The 22,926-nt window shown below is 47.1% G+C and overlaps 1 protein-coding gene across 2 annotated transcripts in view; it reads left to right on the top strand.

The window, feature by feature from the left end:
* The first annotated feature begins 11,022 nt into the window (after positions 1-11,022).
* KSR2 (kinase suppressor of ras 2) overlaps positions 11,023-22,926 on the top strand; it is a 550,925-nt gene continuing 539,021 nt past the window's right edge. For both annotated transcript variants that reach the window (XM_068246131.1, XM_068246140.1), the window contains exon 1: positions 11,023-11,202. In XM_068246131.1, coding sequence (XP_068102232.1) covers positions 11,026-11,202 — 177 coding nt within the window. In that variant the 5' untranslated portion in view covers positions 11,023-11,025. The remainder of the gene's footprint in view (positions 11,203-22,926) is intronic.

Here is a 22,926-nt window from a genome sequence, read left to right as displayed (position 1 = left end):
GATGGCGTTTCAACCATCTTGCTAATGCAGTTAGGGATGAAACACAACCATGGTCCACTTTGCTTTAATTTATTAAGGGGAAGGCTGCTGACACTATATACTTGTTCAGAAGCAGCCATGTTACCCTAGAAGGAAAGTTGTTCTTTCAGCTCATGCTGTATGTTGCTTTCAGTCCTGCGCTGGGGTCCCCAGCAGCAGCTAGCTCTCACTCACCCAACCCTAGAGAAGCCCCTCCCACCCTTTATCCCAAGCATCAGCCTGTTCACCTGTTTCTAGCAGTGACCTGGGTGAGGCTGTGCTCACTTGAAGGTAAAACGCACATTTTTTTTGTCAGTGTTACCACATCCCAAAACTGTAAATGGATCCTATTTTATATGTAGGAACCACTCACACTTGTCAGTCCTCAACGGATCCATTGTGGTAAGCGGACTGCACTTCTTTGCCATCCACTATAATCCCCAACAGGTGGATAAGTTTCCAATATAAGCTTTGGTAGAAATGTACCCACCCCTGGCTCCAGCCAGACCACAGCGGAACATTGGAGCAGACACTGCACTGTCTGCTCCCGCTGGCTGAATGTGGTCCAGAGGCAGATGGAAACCGAGCCTGACAGAAATGGGCAATGACATATTTAAAATTTCTACATGCATGCATGCATATTGTACCATGCAATGATTTGTTGGTGATCAAACAGCTCTTTTAGTAAAATAAAGTCGCGATTCTCAAAAGAATCACAAATCATCCTATATACTGAACGACACACCTGCCGCCTACAACCCTAATGCCATCCTGCCACCTACAACGTGAATGCCACCTCCAACCAAAGCCTACTGCTGAACGAGACCTGCGTGCAGGCACACCAAAGCTTGCAGGCACACAACCACGCTTACAACACCCAAAAGCCTGCGCGCGCACACAGCACAACTGCCACCTACAACAAGAATATCATCACCACCCAAAGCCTACTGCCGCCTGAAAGCCTGCGCGCACACAGCACAACTGCCACCTACAACAAAAATGTCATTATCACCCAAAGCCTGCTGCCGCCTAACAGCCTGCGCGCACACAGCACAACTGCCGCCTACAACAAGAATGTCATCACCACCCAAAGCCTACTGCCGCCTGAAAGCCTGCGCGCACACAGCACAACTGCCACCTACAACAAGAATATCATCACCACCCAAAGCCTACTGCCGCCTGAAAGCCTGCGCGCACACAGCACAACTGCCACCTACAACAAGAATGTCATTATCACCCAAAGCCTGCTGCCGCCTAACAGCCTGCGCGCACACAGCACAACTGCCGCCTACAACAAGAATGTCATCACCACCCAAAGCCTACTGCCGCCTGAAAGCCTGCGCGCACACAGCACAACTGCCACCTACAACAAGAATGTCATTATCACCCAAAGCCTGCTGCCGCCTAACAGCCTGCGCGCACACAGCACAACTGCCGCCTACAACAAGAATGTCATCACCCCCGAAAGCCTACTGCCGCCTGAAAGCCTGCGCGCACACAGCACAACTGCCACCTACAACAAGAATGTCATTATCACCCAAAGCCTACTGCCGCCTGAAAGCCTGCATGCACACAGCACAACTGCCACCTACAACAAGAATGTCATCACCACCCAAAGCCTACTGCCGCCTGAAAGCCTGCGCGCACACAGCACAACTGCCACCTACAACAAGAATGTCATCACCACCCAAAGCCTACTGCCGCCTGAAAGCCTGCATGCACACAGCACAACTGCCACCTACAACAAGAATGTCATCACCACCCAAAGCCTACTGCCGCCTGAAAGCCTGCTCGCACACAGCACAACTGCCACCTACAACAAGAATGTCATCACCACCCAAAGCCTACTGCCGCCTGAAAGCCTGCATGCACACAGCACAACTGCCACCTACAACAAGAATGTCATTATCACCCAAAGCCTACTGCCGCCTGAAAGCCAGCGCGCACACAGCACAACTGCCACCTACAACAAGAATGTCATTATCACCCAAAGCCTGTTGCCGCCTGAAAGCCTGCGCGCGCACACAGCACAACTGCCACCTACAACAAGAATGTCATCACCACCCAAAGCCTACTGCCGCCTGAAAGCCTGCGCGCACACAGCACAACTGCCACCTACAACAAGAATGTCATTATCACCCAAAGCCTGCTGCCGCCTGAAAGCCTGCGCGCACACAGCAAAACTGCCACCTACAACAAGAATGTCATCACCCCCCAAAGCCTACTGCCGCCTGAAAGCCTGCGCGCACACAGCACAACTGCCACCTACAACAAGAATGTCATTATCACCCAAAGCCTACTGCCGCCTGAAAGCCTGCGCGCACACAGCACAACTGCCACCTACAACAAGAATGTCATCACCCCCAAAGCCTGCTGCCGCCTGAAAGCCTGCGCGCACACAGCACAACCGCCACTTACAACAAGAATGTCATCAGCAGGGCCGAATGGGGCCGCAGGGCAAAATAAACCTGGGGGCCCCCCCCCCAACAGATACCCCGGAGCAAAAATTGGCATTAAGGGACCTTTTTTGCAGCTGGTATAGTCAGGGTTTGAAGCCCCAATCAGTCGGAGCTCCACATTCTGGCTACCCCAGCCAGCATGGGGGACAAGGGGTTAAAAAGTTTCAGGAGGGGGGACCCCCCATAATTTAAAAAAAAAAAAATTCCCACACTCTAGGGAAAAAAATGCCAGGGATCTTCATACAGCCGTATTGCGGCTGTATAGCGATCCCTGGCCAAAGCGCTGCGGCTGCGTATGGACCCCTGGAAACCCCGTCAGGAAATTTATTGCTCTTTCTTTTGATACATGTAAAATTACACTACCGATAGGTACTAAAAAAATGACATTTACCGCATTTAAAAGTATACTTTTTTCCTTTGAAACTTTAAAATCGATTTTCTCAAAAACTATAAGGTCGATTTGAATTTTTTTTCCTCTTGTAGCCACTGGGGGCCCCTACAAGCTCTGGGGTCCTGGGGCAGCTGCCTCCTTTGCCTCTATGGTAGCGCCGGCCCTGGTCATCAAGACTCATCACCACCCAAAGCCTACTGCCGACCGAAAGCCTGCGCACACACAGCACAACCGCCACCTACAAGGCGAATGTAAGGTTAGGTTAGCCAAGTAAAGGTGCCCGAGTGTAGGTCAGCCAGGTATCGGTGCCCCCACTATAGGTTAGCCAGATATACTGTAGGTGCCTCAGTATAGGTTAGCCTACTAATGGTGCCCCAGTATAGGTTGGCCAGGTATAGGTGCCCCCAGTATAGGTTAGCCAGTTGTACTGTAGGTGCTCCAGTATAGGTTAGCTAAGTAAATGTGCCCCAGTATAGCTTAGCCAGGTATTGTTGTCCCCCCCCCCCCCCACTGGAGTAAGGCCCCATGCACACTGGTAATGCGATTTTCTATTCCAGTTTGTGACTCCGATTAACAATTCCGATTTTCCCTGGATGCAAAAAGAAAAACGCAAAAAAACAAAGCATGCAGTACCGATTCAAAATCGGGATCGCATGTAAAATTGCATCAAAATCAGAATTGCATGTAGTGTGCAAGAGGCCTTAGGGAGGTGCTGTGTAGGTGAGAGCTGGTTACTGGGTATTCTTGCACTGGTTGCTGGGTATTCCTGCACCTACCCAGCACCCTCCTAACTAGAGGAGCAGGACTCAGGAGGGTGAGTAGCTAGTTGTGTCTGTCCTTCACTGACCCATGTGATGTCGCTTTCTAAGGTCTGACTGAGCGTGTGTGTTACATGTGTGCAGGACCATTCTGCACATGCACAGTTCGGTCTATGCACGTCACTGTGGCTTGGAGCGTTGAAGAATTGTGGAGCCAGAGGCAGCCACACACAATTTTTCATCTTCTGTTTAAAATAAGTGTTCAGCACTCTGCAAATGAAAAATACCAAAAGTAGGTGAAAAAAGTAATGTCAACATTATTCAGATTTCCTTGCTTGCTGGTGGCTTAAAAGGCATTTTAAAGATAAGGTGGTTGATTCACTATAACAAACAGTGTGCCTTATTAGAGTTAACACCATGCGGGTCCAATCACTTTAAAGGACATTATCCTCGCACTTTGATTGGCCCAATAGGCTGCCTGTCTCTTGACAGGAAACTTGACAGGCAGCCTATTGGGCCGATCAAAGTGTGGGGATAATGTCCTTTAAATACTTGTCGACCGCGTCACGCTGATGGGTGTGGCCGCAGCCCCAGGACCGACTAACGACGATCAGCGTAAGGTCTGTGGGCCTGTTTTGCAGGAGATCGCGCGCACATCTGTGCTTGGTAGGCGGAGCTCCGCACCGCCTTCAGTCTCCTAGCGGTGATCGCCGCTAGGAGACAGTTAGATGGCGAAACCGCTGTCTTTTCACTATGTACAGCTCTGCAATCTAAGGCAGCGCTGTACTGGGGACAGCCGTGTCACACGGCTGTCCCCTCCAGAGCCTCGGGGTAATCGGCTGTCATAGGCTGAAGCCTATGACAGCCAATCACAATGATTGGCTGGCAGGGGGAGGGAGGGCGGGTTTGAAAAAAAAAATAATTACAAAAATGATGACATAAATATATGTAAAAAAAAATAAACACTGAGGGTAGCGATCAGACCCCACCAACAGAAAGCTATGTTAGTGGGGAGAAAAGGAAGGGGGGAGAGAGAGAGAGAGAGAATCACTTGTGTGCTGAGTTGTGCAGCCCTGCAGCTAGGCCTTAAAGCTGCAGTGGCCTATTTAATGAAAAATGGCCTAATCCTTGGGGGGGGGGGTTAACATTGCTGTCCTCAAGCGGTTAAAGTCATTGAACCCGCAGGGGCTCAGGGCAGGACGAGTGGAGCTCTCGTCATTGCCAATTAGCAGGCATACGTTTGTAGCACTCGCTGTGCTTCACCGATAAAGCGTGTTAACTCTGATAAGGTGTGTTAACTTTGATAAGGCACGCTATTTGTTATACAGAATCAACCCCCTGATATGAAAATATCACCTAGGAGAAAAAGTGAATTGGATCAGGCCCCAAGAGAAAGGCTTAGCCAGGGGCAAGTAGGTGACAAGCACAATGGCAGCAGCATTCGTCATGTCTTATATAATAGCAAATATATCGGCGCCAAGGAACAATGGAACCGCCGCTGAGAAGAACAATGTCCAAAAGTTCAGAAGTCAGGCATACATCAAAGGTCAGCACAGGTTTAGAAAGTCATTATATGTAGGGAATGGTAAATTCTTCACCACAATATATCAAATGCTCAGAGGTAGGTATCCGCCAAACATCAAAACTAGAAAAGGCTTACCAGCTCCCAACAACCCACAGGTTGTAAAATGGCTCAGGTCACAGATAACGTCCAGGGAACATCAGACATCGTGAAGATCCAGTGGACATCCGTACGGAGGTAAAGTTTCAGGAATTTATATAGGAAAACAAAAACGGCAATATTTAAGCGTAACCCGTTTATTTAGATAAAATTTCTTTAAAAGGCAGTAGATATAAAAACAATAACTCACATACGGGGCCCATAAACAGGGAAACCTGGAAGATTAGCGTGCTTGTAATGGTCAATCATAGATCAATAGACAATGGTGCCACCTGTTACCTTCCCGAGCGGTTTCGCAGTCTTGCGTCATCAGGGGAGAAAAGGCGAACAGGCGGCAAGCACCAAATTTATAGCTTTTAGTCTGGGAAAAGAGGGTGGGGTGAAAGAAAACTTCCTCAGAAGGGCATCACTAATCAAAGTAGGAAAGAGTCACCCAAATGTGTAAATAAAGTGAAAAACAGAACAATATGTAAATAGCATATTAATAGCAAAGAATGGTGTAAAAAAATATAATGATATCAGTAGTAAATAGCTGAACAGGTATGCCACAACTGTCGCTAGTCCCGCGTGTGTATGCGGGCTAGCGACAGGAGACCTACGCGAGTGAATGGAGCATCCGGCCGGGGGATGCTCCATTCACAAACAGCTTCCGCCGCGTCTCTGCCTTTCTGGCACTCCCTGGTCGCGTGTATGCATGCGTGTATGTAGCTTAAGAGGTCCCCCCCCAACTCCTTAATCTCTAGCTATCTGGCTTGCAGTCACTGCTATGTATAACCTTTTCTTATTTCTCTCTGCTTTAAACACAATAGGGGAATGATAGCTGAGTGAGTTGTGCACCCTCTACTACACTGCACCCCGAGGCTAGAGCCTCTCTTGCCTCTGCCTCAGCCCTGCACAGCATCCTCCTCACTCCAGCGCAGGGAATACCAAGGAGCAGCAACCAGCGCTCGCATACACAGCACCCTCCTAACACCAGTGCAGGAATTGCCAGAAACCAACTCCCACCTACACAGCACATTCCTAACTTCAGTTCAGGGAATACATAGGAGCAGCAACCAGCTCTCACCTACACAGCACCATCCTAACCCCAGTGCAGGAATCCCAGCTAGAGATGGCCCGAACGGTTCAACAGCAAACTTATTCACGCGAACATCGCTGGTTCGCGTCGAAATGCGAACTTTATGGCAAGTTCGACCCGCCCCCATACTACATTATTAGGCTCAACTTTGACCCTCTACATCACAGTCAGCAGACACATGGTAGCCAATCAGGCTACACTCTCTCCTGGAGCCCCCCCCCCCCCACTCACACACACCTTATATAAGGCAGCTGTGTCGGCCATTATCCTCACTCGGTGTGGCTGCAGTAATTAGAGAAGGGAGAGTTTGCTGCAGAGACATAGGGAAAGCTTAGTTAGGCTAAAGTTAGGCTTGTTAGCTTGCTACTTGCTGATACTTATTGCTAAAAAGCACCCCACAACAGCTCTTTTGAGAGCTAATGTTGTTCTTGTGATCTGTTTTTGTTTTGGTTTTTTTGTGTGGCCCACTGACACTTGCATATACAGCCCTGTCACAGTCAGTTGCAGCTGGTCGTTGCTAATTCCTATACTGTGCTAGGCCCAGCACATTCAGTGACTACCTTTTCACTGCACGTGTGTGACAGCTGCACATTTGTAATGCCAGACCGACCGTGCATACCTGTTCACGGTACCTGTGTGTGTGACAGCTGCACATTTGTAATACCAGTCACTGCATACCTGTTCACAGTACCTGTGTGTGTGTGTGACAGGCAGCTGCACATTGTATTGATACCAGTCACTGCCAGGGCCGGCCCGCTCATGAGGCGGGGTGAAACTTTTGCCTCAGGCGGCAAATTTCCAGGGGCGGCACCCGCCCGTCCGTGGGTGGGGGGGGCCGGCCGCCGAGCTGGAGGGGTAGCTGGCAGGACGGGGGTATTGGGCCAGCGGCGGGGAGGGGGGTCGGACCCCCCCCCTCCCTCGCCTGGGTCCCCCGTCCTCCGCTCCCCTCCAGCCTTAAATAGAAGCAGCCGCTATGTGTAAGAGGAACGGGCGGGGAGGACTCACCTCTTCCTCGTTCCAGCGTGCGCTCCACTGACGTCACTTCCTGCAACGCTGCAGGAAGTGACGTCAGTGGAGCGCACGCTGGGAAGAGGTGAGTGTCCTCCCCGCCCGTTCCTCTTACACATAGCGGCTGCTTCTATTTAAGGCTGGAGGGGAGCGGAGGACGGGGGACCCAGGCGAGGGAGGGGGGGTCCGACCCCCCTCCCCGCCGCTGACCCAATACCCCCGTCCTGCCAGCTACCCCTCCAGCTCGGCGGGCCCCCCCACGGGGGGGGGGGAGGCGGCGGCAATTTTTAAAAAATTTGCCTCAGGCGGCAAAAAGTCTAGGGCCGGCCCTGGTCACTGCATACCTGTTCAGTGCGCCTGCGTGACAGCACGCAGTGTTATATTATATAGCAGTCACTGCATACCTGTTCACGGTACCTGTGCGTGTGACAGCTGCACATTTGTAATACTAGTCACTGCATACCTGTTCACGGTACCTGTGTCTGTGACAGCTGCACATTTGTAATACCAGTCACTGCATACCTGTTCACGGTACCTGTGTGTGTGACAGCTGCACATTTCTAATAGTAGTCACTGCATATCTGTTCACGGTACCTGTGTGTGTGACAGCTGCACATTTGTAATGCTAGTCACTGCATACCTGTTCACAGTACCTGTGTGTGTGACAGCTGCACATTTGTAATACTAGTCACTGCATACTTGTTTACTGCACCTGTGTGACTGCACATTGTATTAGTCAAGTCAGTGCAAACCTTTCACTTCATCCCCCCAATATGGGCAAAAGAGGCAGAGGCAGGCCACCAGGCAGGTCTGTTCGAAGTTGTGCTGTCGTGATTTCATGCGGCCCTGGACCAAAGTACAGTGTTCAGAAGGCACGTGCTATCAACCCCCTAGATTGTCAGGACGTAGTTGACTATTTAACACAGAACACCTCATCTTCCTCTGCTTCCGCACGCAATTGTGACATATCTTCCTCCTCCTGCTCCGATTCTGGCACCCTACTTAACACTCAGTCGGCCGCCACCACCAAAGTGCCATCATCCCAGGGCTCAGCGGTGTGGAAATGTTTTTGTGTGTCTGCCTCAGATGAGAGCAATGCCATCTGTACTCTCTGCCATGAAAGATTGAGCCGTGTAAAGACCAAGACCCGCGTATGGACAACTTCCTTACGAAGGCACATGATGACAAAGCACAAACTGCATTGGGATGACCACCTGAGGAAAAGCAGCACACAAAAGCAAAGCCACACACCGCAGTGGAAGATACCAGGCCACAATTATTTCTCAAAAAAGGTGATACCCAAACTGTACTGTGATGTTGAAAGGCAAGTAGTGTCATCTCTGGCACACAGCGTTGGGTCAAGGGTCCATCTGACCACGTGGTCTGCAAAGCACGGTCAGGCCTGCCCAAAGACTAAGTCAGTCCCCACACACAGCATCTCTGCCTGCACGCCGTGTGACTGCGCGCCCCAAGACTATGTCAGTCCCCAGTCCCCACACAGCATCTCTGCCTGCAGGCCGCTTGACTGCCTTCTCAGCCACCACCAACAGGGTCCAGGACTCCAGGTGGATTCCTGAATTTTTAAGGCCGCTGCAAGCAGCGGCTGCTATAATAATTTTTCTGGTGCGTGTACATGCCTGCCTAATTTTTCTGGCTGCACTGCAGCTGCAACAACAAAACAAAAGGCATGTACACGTGTCAATTCCCCTTCGTGATCGTTACCTTGCCGCGGTGAAGGGGCTTGCGTATCACAATGAAGCAATGACCGCCAGCTATATGAAATTGTTGGGGGGCACACCCAAAATAATAAGGTTGTTGCTTCATTGTGGACAGACCAAATTCGATCAGCTGGACAGTCACTGTTGTTCTATCATTGAGCTAACACAGCCCGGCGACCATATGGACTTGAAAACTGCCATGGCCTGTACTCTCGCCATGATGCGCACCAGTCCAGCACGGCCGTCACTACACAGACAGCTGTTTGCGGTGCATTACACAGTGAGTTTAGTGTGTCAGTGTGAAGCAGTACATTAATTACACTACCTGATTGATGTATACACATGCAAGATGTTTTAAAGCACTTTATGCCTCCAATTTAGCATTGCAATGTGATTTCTGCCCTTAAAACACTGTTGTGCGTCAAATCCAGATTTTTCCCCAGAACTTTTGGTGTGTATTCCACACCGCCATGCAAAACTCCAGGTGTTAGACTCCTTGAAACATCTTTTCCATCAAATTTGTGGCCAGCATAAATGTTTGTAATTTTCAAAGTTCACCTCCCCATTTAAGTCTTTTGCGGTTCGCGAAGTGCGCGCGAACCCGAACTTTTGCGGAAGTTCGCGTTCGAGGTTCGCAAACCTAAAATCGGAGGTTCGAGCCATCTCTAATCCCAGCAACCAGCTCTCACCTAGACAGCACCCTCCTAACTCCAGTGCAGGGAATGCCCAGGAACAGCCACCAGAGGTAATCTACACAGCACCCTCCTAACCCCAGTGCAGGAATCCCAGGAGCAGCAACCAGCCCTCACCTGCACAGCACCCTTCTAACTCCAGTGCAGGGATGCCCAGGAGCAGCTAGATCTTACCTAAAGTCACACCCTGCCTCGAATGCAGGGATGCCCAGGAGCAGCATCCAGCTCTCACCCACACAGCACCCTCCAAACTCCAGTGCAGGGATACCCAGGAGTAGTTAGCTTTCATCTTCTCGGCATCTTCCTACTCCCAGTATAGTGATCTCTAGCATCAGCATCTCCACTACCCAGCAGCATCCTCCAAACTCCAGCGTAGGGAGTCCCAGCATCTCACCTACTCAGCAACATCCTGCTAACTACTCCAGTGCAGCGATCCTCAGCAGCAGCCATCTCTCACCTACACACAGCAGTCTCCGGTCCTCCTGCCAGGTGCGCGTGCATGCTCCTATCCCAGCGGCTCCGCCCCCTCCTCCCATCCGCGTCCAAGGCGCGCTTGATTGACAGGCAAGATGTCGGTGCAGAGAGAGGCAGGAGGGGATGCAGCAGCAGCAGCAGTACAGGCTTCAGCAGCACCAGGCACCGGCACACTCATGCAGCAATCGTCCTAGGGGCCAACTCCTGCACACACACACGCTGCATAGAGCAGCCTATTAATAATAAAGCGGCATCCTTCAGCAGGCAGCCTGCAAAGTGCCAGTGACAGCTCCTGCCTACCCCGTGATGCCGTGCAGGTGGTGGGAAGAGATGAGCACCTTCTGATCTCATTATTTGTTCCTGCTGCTGGAAGCCTTGCAGGCAGAGCCCGTGCACGCATTTTCCTTTATTTCCTGTTGGCAGCATCAGCACCGCTGCCTGGCGTGATACAGCAGCAGCATCTCGGCTGGGGCACCGGGGAGCCCGCACTCTAATGGAGGCAGCCTGAAGAGTCAGGAGATCTGATGCTACCGCTGCATCCTCCCTGCACCCAGGCACCTGCACCGCTGAAGACGGCTAGTGGGAGGCAGCCGAGGGGTGGGTGGGGTGGACTAGTGGGAGAAGGTTAGTGTAGGGATACACAGATCCTTTTCTATTTATTTTTTTATTCTTTTAGTATTATTATTATTATTCCGGGGGGGAGGGAGGGTGGGAAGAGAAGGGTGACTGCAGAGCAAAAGGGGGAGAGATGGATGAAGAAAATCTACCCAGCAGCGATGATCAGCCACTGAGTTTGCAGAAAGCCCTGCAGCAGTGCGAGTTGGTACAAAACATGATAGACATCAGCATCTCCAACCTGGAGGGGCTCAGGACCAAGTGTGCCACTTCCAACGACCTGACACAGAAGGAGATCAGAACGCTGGAGGTAGGCGATCGCCTCGTGCCATCTGCATGCTGCCTGTGTGTATGGGGATTGTACATTGTACTGCCATCGTCTACAGAGCTGTCTGCTTGTCCGGCCAGGGCTGCGTTGCAAAGTGCTATTTGGCTAGTCCCACTCTCTCTCTCTCATAGAGCCATCCCCTATCTTTCATGCTGCCAGTGGGTTTGTTTATATCCCCTGCTTGGTGTGCAGTGCCATAAATGAAGCAGCTGCAGTGAAATGGAGTGAGCCTGCGCATTCTGCAGGTGGTCGCAAAGGTGCTTCTCTGTGTGCAGTGTGCCTGTACACCCCCATCCTCCTTCATCTTATTCCCCAACCCACACCTTGCCTTGCATCCATTCTGCCTGAATTGTTGCAGAGATATGCCAGGAGCCTTGTATTTCTGTGCTTTATTTATTTATTATTATTATTTCACTATGTAACAAATAGGGGCTTTGCAGGAGACAGGCAGAATAGAACACTGTACACATGATTGTATAGAGTGAGAGAAAGACTTGGTCCAACTAGGCCCTTCATTATACAAAGCTGACCTGTGTTATTTGTGCTTTATAATCATTTGCAGATTTTTACCCATGTCAGGCCATATATTAATGTCAAGTGAAACCATATTGACTGGTTTAGCAAGTGCCATAAGCAAATGAAGCTTTTTTTTCTTGAGATTATGTGCTGAACCTTGAAGTCCCATTAGAAGGCATTCAATGCAGCAATCTTTTACCGTTCTGTATTCCATGTTCTAAGTCCGTAAGCATCTAATATCTAAGGACTTTAGTGTAACCTATTCCTGTATTATTACACATATGTGAAATAAGAAGCATTCTTACACCTGCTGCGTCTATCTGTATGGATCTGTCATCATTTCAGGTGATCTCTCCTGTAATATAGATGGTATATTCTTATGTCACATTTGAATTCTGAGATTTTAAAAATCACCTTTTCATCTATCATGTCCCCTGGCATGTGTAAGTGTGAGGCCTAGTGTACATTTGAAAGACAGATTATATTTTCTGCCTAAGAGGCCTACTGTGCATCATAGTACCGAACTTTGAGTGGTAGGTACTGCTTTTAGGATGAGTTTATATAAATTGCAATAGTTGCCTCAGGTTCTATCTGTAATAAAAACAAAATGTGTGTATTAAACTAGGCATAGGTATGAATTACAGACGGTCTCCTACTTACAAACGGCTCAGGTTACAATGTTTCATGCATACAGAGCTGTCTTCATATGCAAAATATACAATACTGTTTTTCTATTACATATTATTAGCAGGGACGGATTTTTACTCTTTACCACCCAAGGCCACTGTCAGCAGCTGCCCCCTCTAGTAGCCCATTGACCCTTCCCTCTAGTACAGGCAGCCAGATGACCCTTCCCCCCTCCTCCAGTTTTGATAGCCTGATGACCCCACCCCCTTCCCTACAGTATAGGTAGACTAATAACCCCTCCCCCTTCCCTTTTAGTATAAGAAGCCAGATGACCCTCCCCCTTATGTATAGAGAGCCTGATAACCCCCCCTCTCTCCAGTATAGGTAGCCAGGTGACCCTTCCTGCCCCCCAACCCAGTATAGCCTGCTGCCCACCCGCCCTTGATCCTGTGGTGCCCTAGGCCATCGCCTATGTGGCCTTGCCTTAAATCCAGCCCTGATTATTAGAGCCAGATCATTCACAAGGCAACCTAGGCAGTCGCTTAGGGTCTGGAGAGAGATCAGGGGCCTGGTTGATGGTATCCCCTCGCCAAATCTTACTAAAAGAAAGTTAGGTGACCATCACTGGTGGACAAAGCTGTTAAATTGCTTACGGCCTTGTTTCATTGTTCATTGTTCATTTATCATTGTTGTTGTTAAATGTTACAGTATTGTAAAATCCGCTATAATTGGTTTAAAACACATTGATAGCACATTGAAAACATTCCAAAAACGTTGTGCGATATGTCCAAATTCAGAATTGCCTGAAAGGACCGCTATCGCAAACATTTTTTTAAATTTTACACTTGTGTGTATGCATATGTATAAAAAGTACATTTTTCCTACAGTAAAATGAGCTATAAATGACTTTTATGTTGCTATCATTAACAGTAGATAGTAAAGGCTTCTTCACATTGAGTTTCGCTCGAGTTAGCATTCGCGTTGGGTTGTTCTTGTCGCAATTTTTTTGTTCCACACCCGGCGCTTGGGTGGGCGTTATGTTTTTGTGAAAAGCACTTTTCTAAGCGCTTTTCCCGAGTGTTTTTTTCATTCACTCCCTGACACAAGTCAGGAAGTGAATTCTTTGACCCGGAAAATAATACAATTATTTATTCTCTAAAACGCGAATGCAATCGCCCCACAAAGCGATTTTGTGAGCGTTAAGCACTCTTCCATTATAGCTTAATCGCCCCAAAAATGGTCCAGGCACCGCTTTGCTGAACACACAGCGCACAAACTGCGCTGATATGAACCTACTCATAGAGATACATTGCACAAACGTTTTGGGGGCTATTTTGAAAATCGCTTGCGCTCGAAAAAGGGCAAAAATGCCCCTAGTGGGAACGAGCCCTAAAAGTCTGACAGAATTTACAGCTTATGGGCCAGTTCATCTCCTCATGGGTAATTCTCAGGATTTTCTTCTTTTTCAAAAACTCTGAGGGCTCACACCCACTAGCAGCCTTTTCTAAGCACTGGTGATTTGAAAAGCTCTTGCGTATGCAATGCTATGGGGGATTTTTATAAAATCACATCCCTCAAGTGGGATTTCACCCATTAGCAAGAGCTTTTCAAATCGCAAGCATTCAGAAATGGCTTAGTAAGGTAATGCATTCCAGGCCTTACTGAGTGGCAGTTGCTCTGTCCAGTAGTGTGCAAGTGGGTAGGGGGGCTGGCTGACATCTTTGTATAGATCCTTTTCAGAGAGTGCTTTTGTAAAGAATGAAGGGAATTCTGAGACTCCCCCATGAGGAGATGCACTAGTCCAAAACCTGTCAGTTCTGTCAGAATTTTACTACTTACTTTAAGTGACAGCAATATAGCATAAAAATAACGTATAGCTCATTTTACTCAGGAGAAATGCACTTTTCCCTATCTATAACTCACAATTTCAGTTTAGAATCTCCCGAACCTGTTTGTAAGAAGGGGGTTGCCTGTGTTGCACTGTTTTGCTAAAAGTCATGTGATAGGAACTAAAGTTGTGTTTTGTTACACACTGACCTAGCAACCCCAATGTAGCAATTTCTTGACTAAAGAGGGAATTTTTGATAATATTTATTCTCTGTCCTCCCAGGCCTAAAGCTATGAGAGAAAAAACACAGAACACCTATTAAAGCATGCGTTGTTTAACTTGTTCAGAACATTTAGAGTCCTAAGATATCTTACACAGATCTTTTTACTGAGAACATGACTTCATAATTAATATTACTAATTGTCAAAAGCCCATATAAGATGGGGCAGTCTAAACGCCTTATACCACTAGACATACTTGCTTGTATTATGAAAGTAATCGCAACTGCTAGACGGTTGATTGCCTATGAATATGAATTGAACTTGGCAGGGTTCACAATGTTTGTAGAAGAAGTGTGGGCAGCCCAAGGTCTATATATATATATATATATATATATATATATATATATATATATATATATAATAGAGTAAGTGCCTCAACCTTCAAGCAAGAAGAAGAAGTAGCGCCCTGCACCCAGGGCCGGTCCAAGCAAGAAGAAGGGGCCGGTGTCACGTCGAGACAGTACTCCCATCGAATTATCATACCATCTCTTCTGCACACGCGCATAGCCATTCTGCACATGCGCAGTAAGGCTATGGGCAAACTATTGAAAAATCCATCCGCGGCTAGTCGATCGGAGACAAGCTGCGTTGTGCCCGAGGACGCCAACCAGCCACGTGGTGACCCCCCCAAAGCATTACACCAGCTGCCTGGTCACCCCCAGACCCCCACAACAGCCGCCTGCTCACCCTATCCACACATTTTTTAACACTGCAGTAGTGTGCACATCCGCGGCCACAGAGCATTAAGTTCTCAACTGAGCATTAAGCTCGCGCCCGCTGCAGCTGCCGACACCATAGAATTCTGGAGGGGAGATCGAGGAAGGGGGGGGGGGGGGGCAAGGTGAGGGAAGGGGGTGCAGACGGTAGTTCAAAATTTAGCAGTATGATACTTTGACATATACAAGTATCTAACTGCTCTACCTAAATAGTCCGGGTAGGGTCCCTTGACAAAGTATGATACTTAGACATCACACCGGTCCAAGCAAGAAGAAGAAGTAGTGTCATATAAAACCAAGGGCAAAGAGGGATAATTTGCATATTCAGTAGCAGTGCATTGTGGGTAACCACAAATGTTCACTTATAGCTGAATTATTTCAGATTTGCTTCTGTTTTAAGAAGAAAAATTACACCACGCTTTGCTTTTTTTAGTAGGAGGGCTTTTTGGTCTCTTCTATCCTCCTATACATTCTTAGTAGTTTGGGTCACCCTGAGCTGCTTGGTTACTCTGTTGTACTGGTCCAAGCCCTATCTCATACAGACTTATCAATCCCTGCTATGTACTGATGAGGACCAAATATCTGAAATAGGCTGTCACATGTGAGTTTGATATGACTCTGTGAAACTTAAAGCTATAGGCTTGCTTGACTTACCAAGGGTGAAAATGAATAATTTGCATATTTAGCAGCGGTGCATTGTGGGTAATCATAAATGTTCACTTATAGCTGAATTATTGCAGATTTTCTTCTGTTTAAGGCTACTTACACACAGGGACGTTACAGGCGCACGTTAGTGCAGCCTGTAACGCTCCCCCAACGTACAGCAATGTAACACAAGTGGGCTGTTCACACTGCCCATGTTGCGTTACATGTATTGGTTAGACTGTTTGCACATGCTCAGTCATGTTGGGGAGGAGCGGAGAGCGGCCAGGCACATGGCTAATTAATATTCACTGCACGTTGTGACGTGCAGTGTTTACTTACTGGTGCGGCCGCTCTGTGCGTTGATTGGCCGGCGGGACCACAAGATGCCGCATGCGTCCAAGAGTACGCATCACGGCATCACGGAGGCCAGAGTGAGCTGCACAAAGCGGTTCACTCTGACGTCCACATCGAAGAGCACCAGGCCTTGCGTTAGGTGCACGTTATGCGACCTTAACGTAGCACCTAACGCATTGTCTTGGTGTGCAAGTAGCCTTAAAGGGAACCAGAGAGGATCAAGTATACATACCTGGGGTTTCCTCCAGCCCCATACGCACAGATAGCTCCCACGCCGCCGTCCTCCGCTGCCTGGATCCGCCGATACCGGGTCCCGTCATTACCGCCAGTCGGCCGGCGGACGCGGCCAATTCTCTGCATCACAGGGGCTCCCTCCATACAGTTACACGTGTGGCTGCCTTATGCGCAACCGCATGCGTACGGGTATGGAGGGAGCCCCTGTGATGCGGACAATTGGCCGCATCTGCCGGAAGTGACGGGCCCGGTACTGGCGGATCCAGGAAGCAGAGGATGGCGGCGTGGGAGCGATCCAAGCTTATGGGGCTGGAAGAAGCCCCAGGTATGTATAAAATCTTTTTCTATTTTAAAAATGAATTCCACTCTGGTTCCCTTTAAGAAGGCAAATTACACCAAGCTTTGATTTTTTTAGTAGAAGGTCTTTTTGGTCCCTTTTATCCACCTATACATTCCGAGTGGTTTGGGTCACCCTGAGCTGCTTGGTTACTCTGTTGTACTTGTCCAAGCTCTATCTCATACAGCCATATCAATCCTTGCCATGTACAGATGAGGACCAAAGGTCTGAAACAGGCTGTCACATGTGGGTTTGGTATGGCTGTGTAAAATTTAAAGCTATAGGCTTGCTATACACCACTGGTTCTGGATGCTTGCTTGGCTTACTAAGGGTGAAAAGGAATTATTTGCATATTTAGTAGCAGTGCATTGTGGGTAACCACAAATGTTCACTTATAGCTGAATTATTGCATATTTCCTTCTGTGTTAGGAAGGCAAATTACACCAAGCTTTGCTTTTTTTTGTAGGAGGTCTTTTTGGTCCCTTTTATCGCCCTATACATTCTGAGTGGTTTGGGTCACCCTGAGCTGCTTGGTTACTCTGTTGTACTGGTCCAAGCCCTATCTCATACAGCCGTATCAATCCCTGCCATGTACTGATGAGGACCAAAAGTCTGAAACAGGCTGTCTATATGTGGGTTTATTATGACTGTGTAAAATTTGAAGCTATATGCTTGCTTGGCTTACCAAGGGGGAAAAGGGGTAATTTGCATATTTAGTAGCAGTGCATTGTGGGTAACCACAAATGTTCACTTATAGCTGAATTATTGCAGATTTCCTTCTGTTTTAAAAAGGCAAATTATACCAATACAGTGTGCAGCATTGCAGGAAGTGACGACAGTGGAACGCACGATGGAACACGGAAGAGGTGAGTCATCCCCGCCCGCTGCCTCTTACTAATAGTGGTACTGTGCTTAAGCTGGAGGGGGAGCGCACATGGGGGACCCAGGTGAGGGGGGTCCTGCTGAGCTTAAGCTGGAGGGGGAGTGCACATGGGGGACCCAGGTGAGGGGGGGGGGGTTCCTGCTGAGCTTAAGCTGGAGGGGGAGTGCACATGGGGGACCCAGATGAGGGGGGGGTTCCTGCTGAGCTTAAGCTGGAGGGGGAGTGCACATGGGGGACCCAGGTAAGGGGGTTTCCTGCTGAGCTTAAGCTGGAGGGGGAGTGCACATGGGGGACCCAGGTGAGGGGGGGGGGGTTCCTGCTGAACTTAAGCTGGAGGTGGAGCACACATGGGGGACCCAGTTGAGGGGGGGGGCCCAACCCCCCTCTCCGCCGCAGTGCCCAATAGCCCCTTCCTGCCCTCTACCCTCTTATGGGGCGTATGCTACGCCGCGGGGCGGCTAATATATATATATATATATATATATATATATATATATATATATATATATATATATATATATATATATATATATATATAGTGTATATATATATATATATATATATATATATATATATATATAATTTTTTTTATTAATTTATTTTTTATTACATTATAAAACCCTGTGACTGTACCTAGTACTTCTTTCTGTATCTGTGATTTCCAAAATATATTGTTGTAGGGTAAATTGGATGTCTTATATTCTTTGGATAATCCTCTACTTTCGTCTAGAATCTGTCAATTAACAGTCAGGACCATAACCTATGTAAGTAGCTCACATCTGTAGCTCTTCACTTGGGAGAATTGTGAGAGTATAGCACACCCTGTGAAAAATTTTAACCTTCACATGCAAATTTCCATAATTTCTGTTCAGGCCTCTTCCCAGCTAAAGTGATCAGTTTTCATCTCTTAGGAGCATCTTTTGGAATCAGTAGTGTGTTCTTAGTATTTTGGAAATATGCAATTTCTAAAGGTAAAACAAAGGGTGTACTGATAGTGATCCCCAAGCTGTAATATAAGAAAACAGATCGGAGGCACCATTAAAATAATAATAAATATAGCTAGGTAGTAAAATTACATGTAATAGGATTCAGTCCTACCTTAAATTAGGACTCACTGAAGTTTTTTATTCAGAACTGGACAATGTGTTTCGCCACTATATATATATATATATATATATATATATATATATATATATATATATATATTAGAGAGAGAGAGAGAGAGAGAGAGAGAGAGGCATTCATTATCTTTGCTGTTGCAAATGTGTTTGAATGCATCTACCATGATGTTCCATTGTGTTGGGTTTGGTGTAGTGTTATATATTTGTTATATATATGTTATAGTGAATGATTTAGCCATAGACTTACATACAGCATGGCCCATTTTCATCTAAGAGTTCACTACCTGCTTCCGGTTTCTAGGAATCATTCTTCATCGGAGCGACATAACCCCCAGAAACATTGCCCCACAAAAATGGCTGTTGTGCTAATGCTGCATAAAACCCAAAATTTCTGCTGTAAACAATTAGCAGGATTAGATGAGTTGAGTTTGAACCACCACCGGTCTGAATCTAATACTGGCACCTAATGATAACTTAATTTGGTCAGGTGAATATACTTAAAAGAGGAACTCCACTGAAAATAATGTAATAAAAAAAGTGCTTCATTTTTACCATAATTATGTATAAATGATTTAGTCAGTGTTTGCTCATTGTAAAATCTTTCCTCTCCCAGATTCACATTCTGACATGTATTACATGGTGACATTGTTACTGTGGGCATGTTATGTAGCTGTTTCTAGCTGTTCTGGCTGTTAGACAGCTCTAAACAGCCATTTCCTGTCTGTGAACATTGTTACATTGTGGCAGTTTGCCAGGAGTACCGGCGGTATTCAGAGCCTCTAGTGCATAGGTTCTCAACATGCGGTACGCGTACCCCAGGGGGTACTTCTGATGGGTCCAGGGGGTACTCGGGCTTGATATACTTAACCAAGAATAACAAATTTAGAGATTGAGAATATTATAATTCTTATTTATACAACACCAAATTAGTATTTTAGCTAATTAAAAGCAATAATAAATGCTTGCACATTGTTTACAACCAATTATCATGTACTACCATTAAATATATATTTGTCAAGGGGTACTTGTGATCATGTTTACTATGCTAGGGGGTACTCGATGAGTACAGGGTTTTAAAAGGGGTACACACTAATAAAATGTTGAGAAACACTGCTCTAGTGGGAGTGGTTTCAGCACAAAATCAGTCACACAGCGCCCCCTGATGGTCTGTTTGTGAAAATCATTCTATTTCTCATGTAAAATGGGGTATCAGCTACTGATTGGGATAAAGTTCAATTCTTGGTTGGAGTTTCTCTTTAAGTCAGTGAAACGTAGGTGGTGTCCTTCACTGCTCTAAGGGCTTGATTCACTAATCGGCGCTAAGTATTAGCACCGGAGTGAAAAGCCACTCAGTGCCCAAAATGTAGCTTTGCCGGCACTAATAGATGCGCAAAGCTACATCGCGCACAGCCCAGTGCAGTGCGTGCAGCCGTTAATAGTGCGCAAAGCGACGATAATGTCGCACCCACTACCTGTAAGAAAAACGGCGCATCAGGTGGCACCGAAACGGCGCATCAGTGCGCACTACACTGGGCTGTGCGCGATGTGTGGGCGCAAACCACTTAACTCCGTGGTTTGCGCCCATTAGGTCTCTAGGCACACTAACCAGCTTAGCACTGGTTAGTGAATCAAGGCTTAAGAGTCTTACCTGTCCACAAGAAGGACCCAGATGAGGAACTTTTTGAACTGTGTTTTAGGGCCAATTTCTTTAACATGGGACTGGTTTAATTTAATTTGTAGACCAAATACCTCCACACATTGTATTTGATCTTTACAGCTATCTCTAATGAACCTCAGTCTTCTAAATACAATAGTATGTCACCACCATAGAGTTACACCTTTTCAGAGAAGTTCCCTATCCTAAAAGCTTTCCCTTTTAAAGCATTGCAATTCTGAGCTGCCAATGGCTCAGTGGCAAAGGTAAAAATACCAGAAGAAAGAGTGTAGGCATTCCTTGCACCCCTAGTTCATTTAAAAAAAAAATGGAAGAAATATCATGTTCTGCATTAATTTGTGCTTGACGGTCTTGTACAATAGTTGTATTAATTAATTCAAGGCCAAAATATTTGACTACTTTTCAAAGCAAGGGTCATGTCATCCTGTGACACTAGGATAGTGCCCAGTATAGCTAGTATAGTGCCCAGTATAGCTAGTATAGTGCCCAGTATAGTGCCCCAGTAATGCCAGTATAGCTAGTATAGTGCCTAGTATAGCTAGTATAGTGCCTAGTATACTGCCCAGTATAGCTAGTATAGTGCCCCAGTATAGCTAGTATAGTGCCCAGTATAGGTAGGTAGTGTCCAGTATAGCTCCCCACTCCCCCCGCGGCCGCCGCTGCTATTACCTGCTCAGCCAGCGGCCGCTTCCCCTAATCCGGGTTCCCCTCTCCATGCGTATAAGTGTTTCACAGCAGCGTGCCCGGCGCTGCTGCTTTGACGAGGCAGGAAAGAGCGCAGCTTCCTGTAGCGGCGATGTGTATCGCCAATACCAGGGGAACCGCTCATTCCTGCCTCATCACAGCAGCAGCGCCGGGTGTGCTGCTGTGAAACACTTATACACATGGAGAGGGGAACCCGGATTAGAGGAAGCGGCCACTGGCTGAGCAGGTAATAGCAGCGGCGGCCGTGGGGGGAGGGGGCGCGGAACACCATGGACCAAGACTCGCATACAAGCCGACCCCCCAACTTTTGGCCCCCTTTTTGGGGGTCAAAAATTCGGCTTGTATGCGAGTATATACGGTAATTGTACATATAATATTTTAGTATGTTTAAACACATTTTGTCATGCTTAAACATACTAATGTCAGATTTACTAAGGGAAAGGATATATCTCTCTTTACCAGTATAAGTATTCCTTTTGAGTAATTGGAGTATGAGGAACTGCAGTAGTGTGGTACCCTTAGCATTTTTAAAGTCAGAACATAACTTACCATAAGGCGTATTTCCACATGCATGTAAATATGGGGTGGAGTGTGTTCAAAAATTCAAATGCCTTTTAATAGGTGCATTCAGACCCTTAAAGGGACACTTAAGTCAAACAAAAAAAATGAGTTTGACTCGCCTAGGGCTTCCAATAGCCCCCTGCAGCTGTCCGGTGCCCTCGCCGTCTCCCTCCGATCCTCCTGGCCCCGCCTGCAGCCACTTCCTGTTTCGGTGACAGGAGCTGACAGGCTGGGGACGCGAGTGATTCTTCGCGTTCCCAGACACATTAGCACCCTCTATGCTGCTATATGGTATATGATATATGCTATAGCAGCATAGATGGCGCTATTGTGGCCAGGAACGCGAAGAATCACTCGCGTCCCCAGCCTGTCAGCTCCTGTCACCGAAACAGGAAGTGGCTGCCGGCGGGTCCAGGAGGATCGGAGGGAGATGACGAGGGCACCGGACAGCTGCAACGGGCTATTGGAAGCCCCAGGTGAGTAAAACTCATTTTTTTTGTTTGACGTAAGTGTCCCTTTAAGGTGGCCACACATGATACAATAAAATGGTCCAATTTCATGGCAATTCGATAAAAATGATCCGTTGTCCCAAAAAATCAAAAGCTTTTTTATTCGAGCAAGAAATCCAATCGGATTCCCCATTTTTCTTTGTTATAAGTCGATCGGGAGTGATGGATTTTTCTGATCAATTTTTATTAAAACTGATTGTCAGTTTCTAAATATATATGCCTAAGCAATTTTCTCAGTTTTCAAACTTTTTTTTTATAATTTGGGAAAAACTGACCACGTGTGGTACATTAGTCAGATTTTTAAAATGTTACAATCAAGCAAAAATATTGATTGTAATCCTTGAATTGAAAACAAATGTAAAAAAATGTATGGCTTGTGGCCACCTTTAGCCTCCAAAATAAGCACTTCATTTGCATATGGAACAGCAGAATGATTGAACATGCACCACAGCAATACAGTATTGGTTCTACCAGCTTGAGTCTGAGATCAAAAATGCAGAGTAATACATATTTTTTTCAGTTTCTTCTGAGCATAATGCATACATCAGGACCCCTCAGATACAGTAGTTAGCACTGCACAACTGAGGAAATCAGGATATACAGGTAATAATACGGTGTATCACTCTGACAAAGTTTTCGCCAGTTGTCAAACCAGGAACCAACGTTAGATGACAATGAAATTACTGTTCTTGAAGTGATTAGGAGAAGGAGTAG

This window comes from Hyperolius riggenbachi, chromosome 1, assembly GCF_040937935.1.
Source record: "Hyperolius riggenbachi isolate aHypRig1 chromosome 1, aHypRig1.pri, whole genome shotgun sequence".
NCBI classification, from domain to species: Eukaryota; Metazoa; Chordata; class Amphibia; order Anura; family Hyperoliidae; genus Hyperolius; species Hyperolius riggenbachi.
Note: the sequence above shows the minus strand (reverse complement) of the source record. Positions and strands in the feature narration are given on the sequence as shown.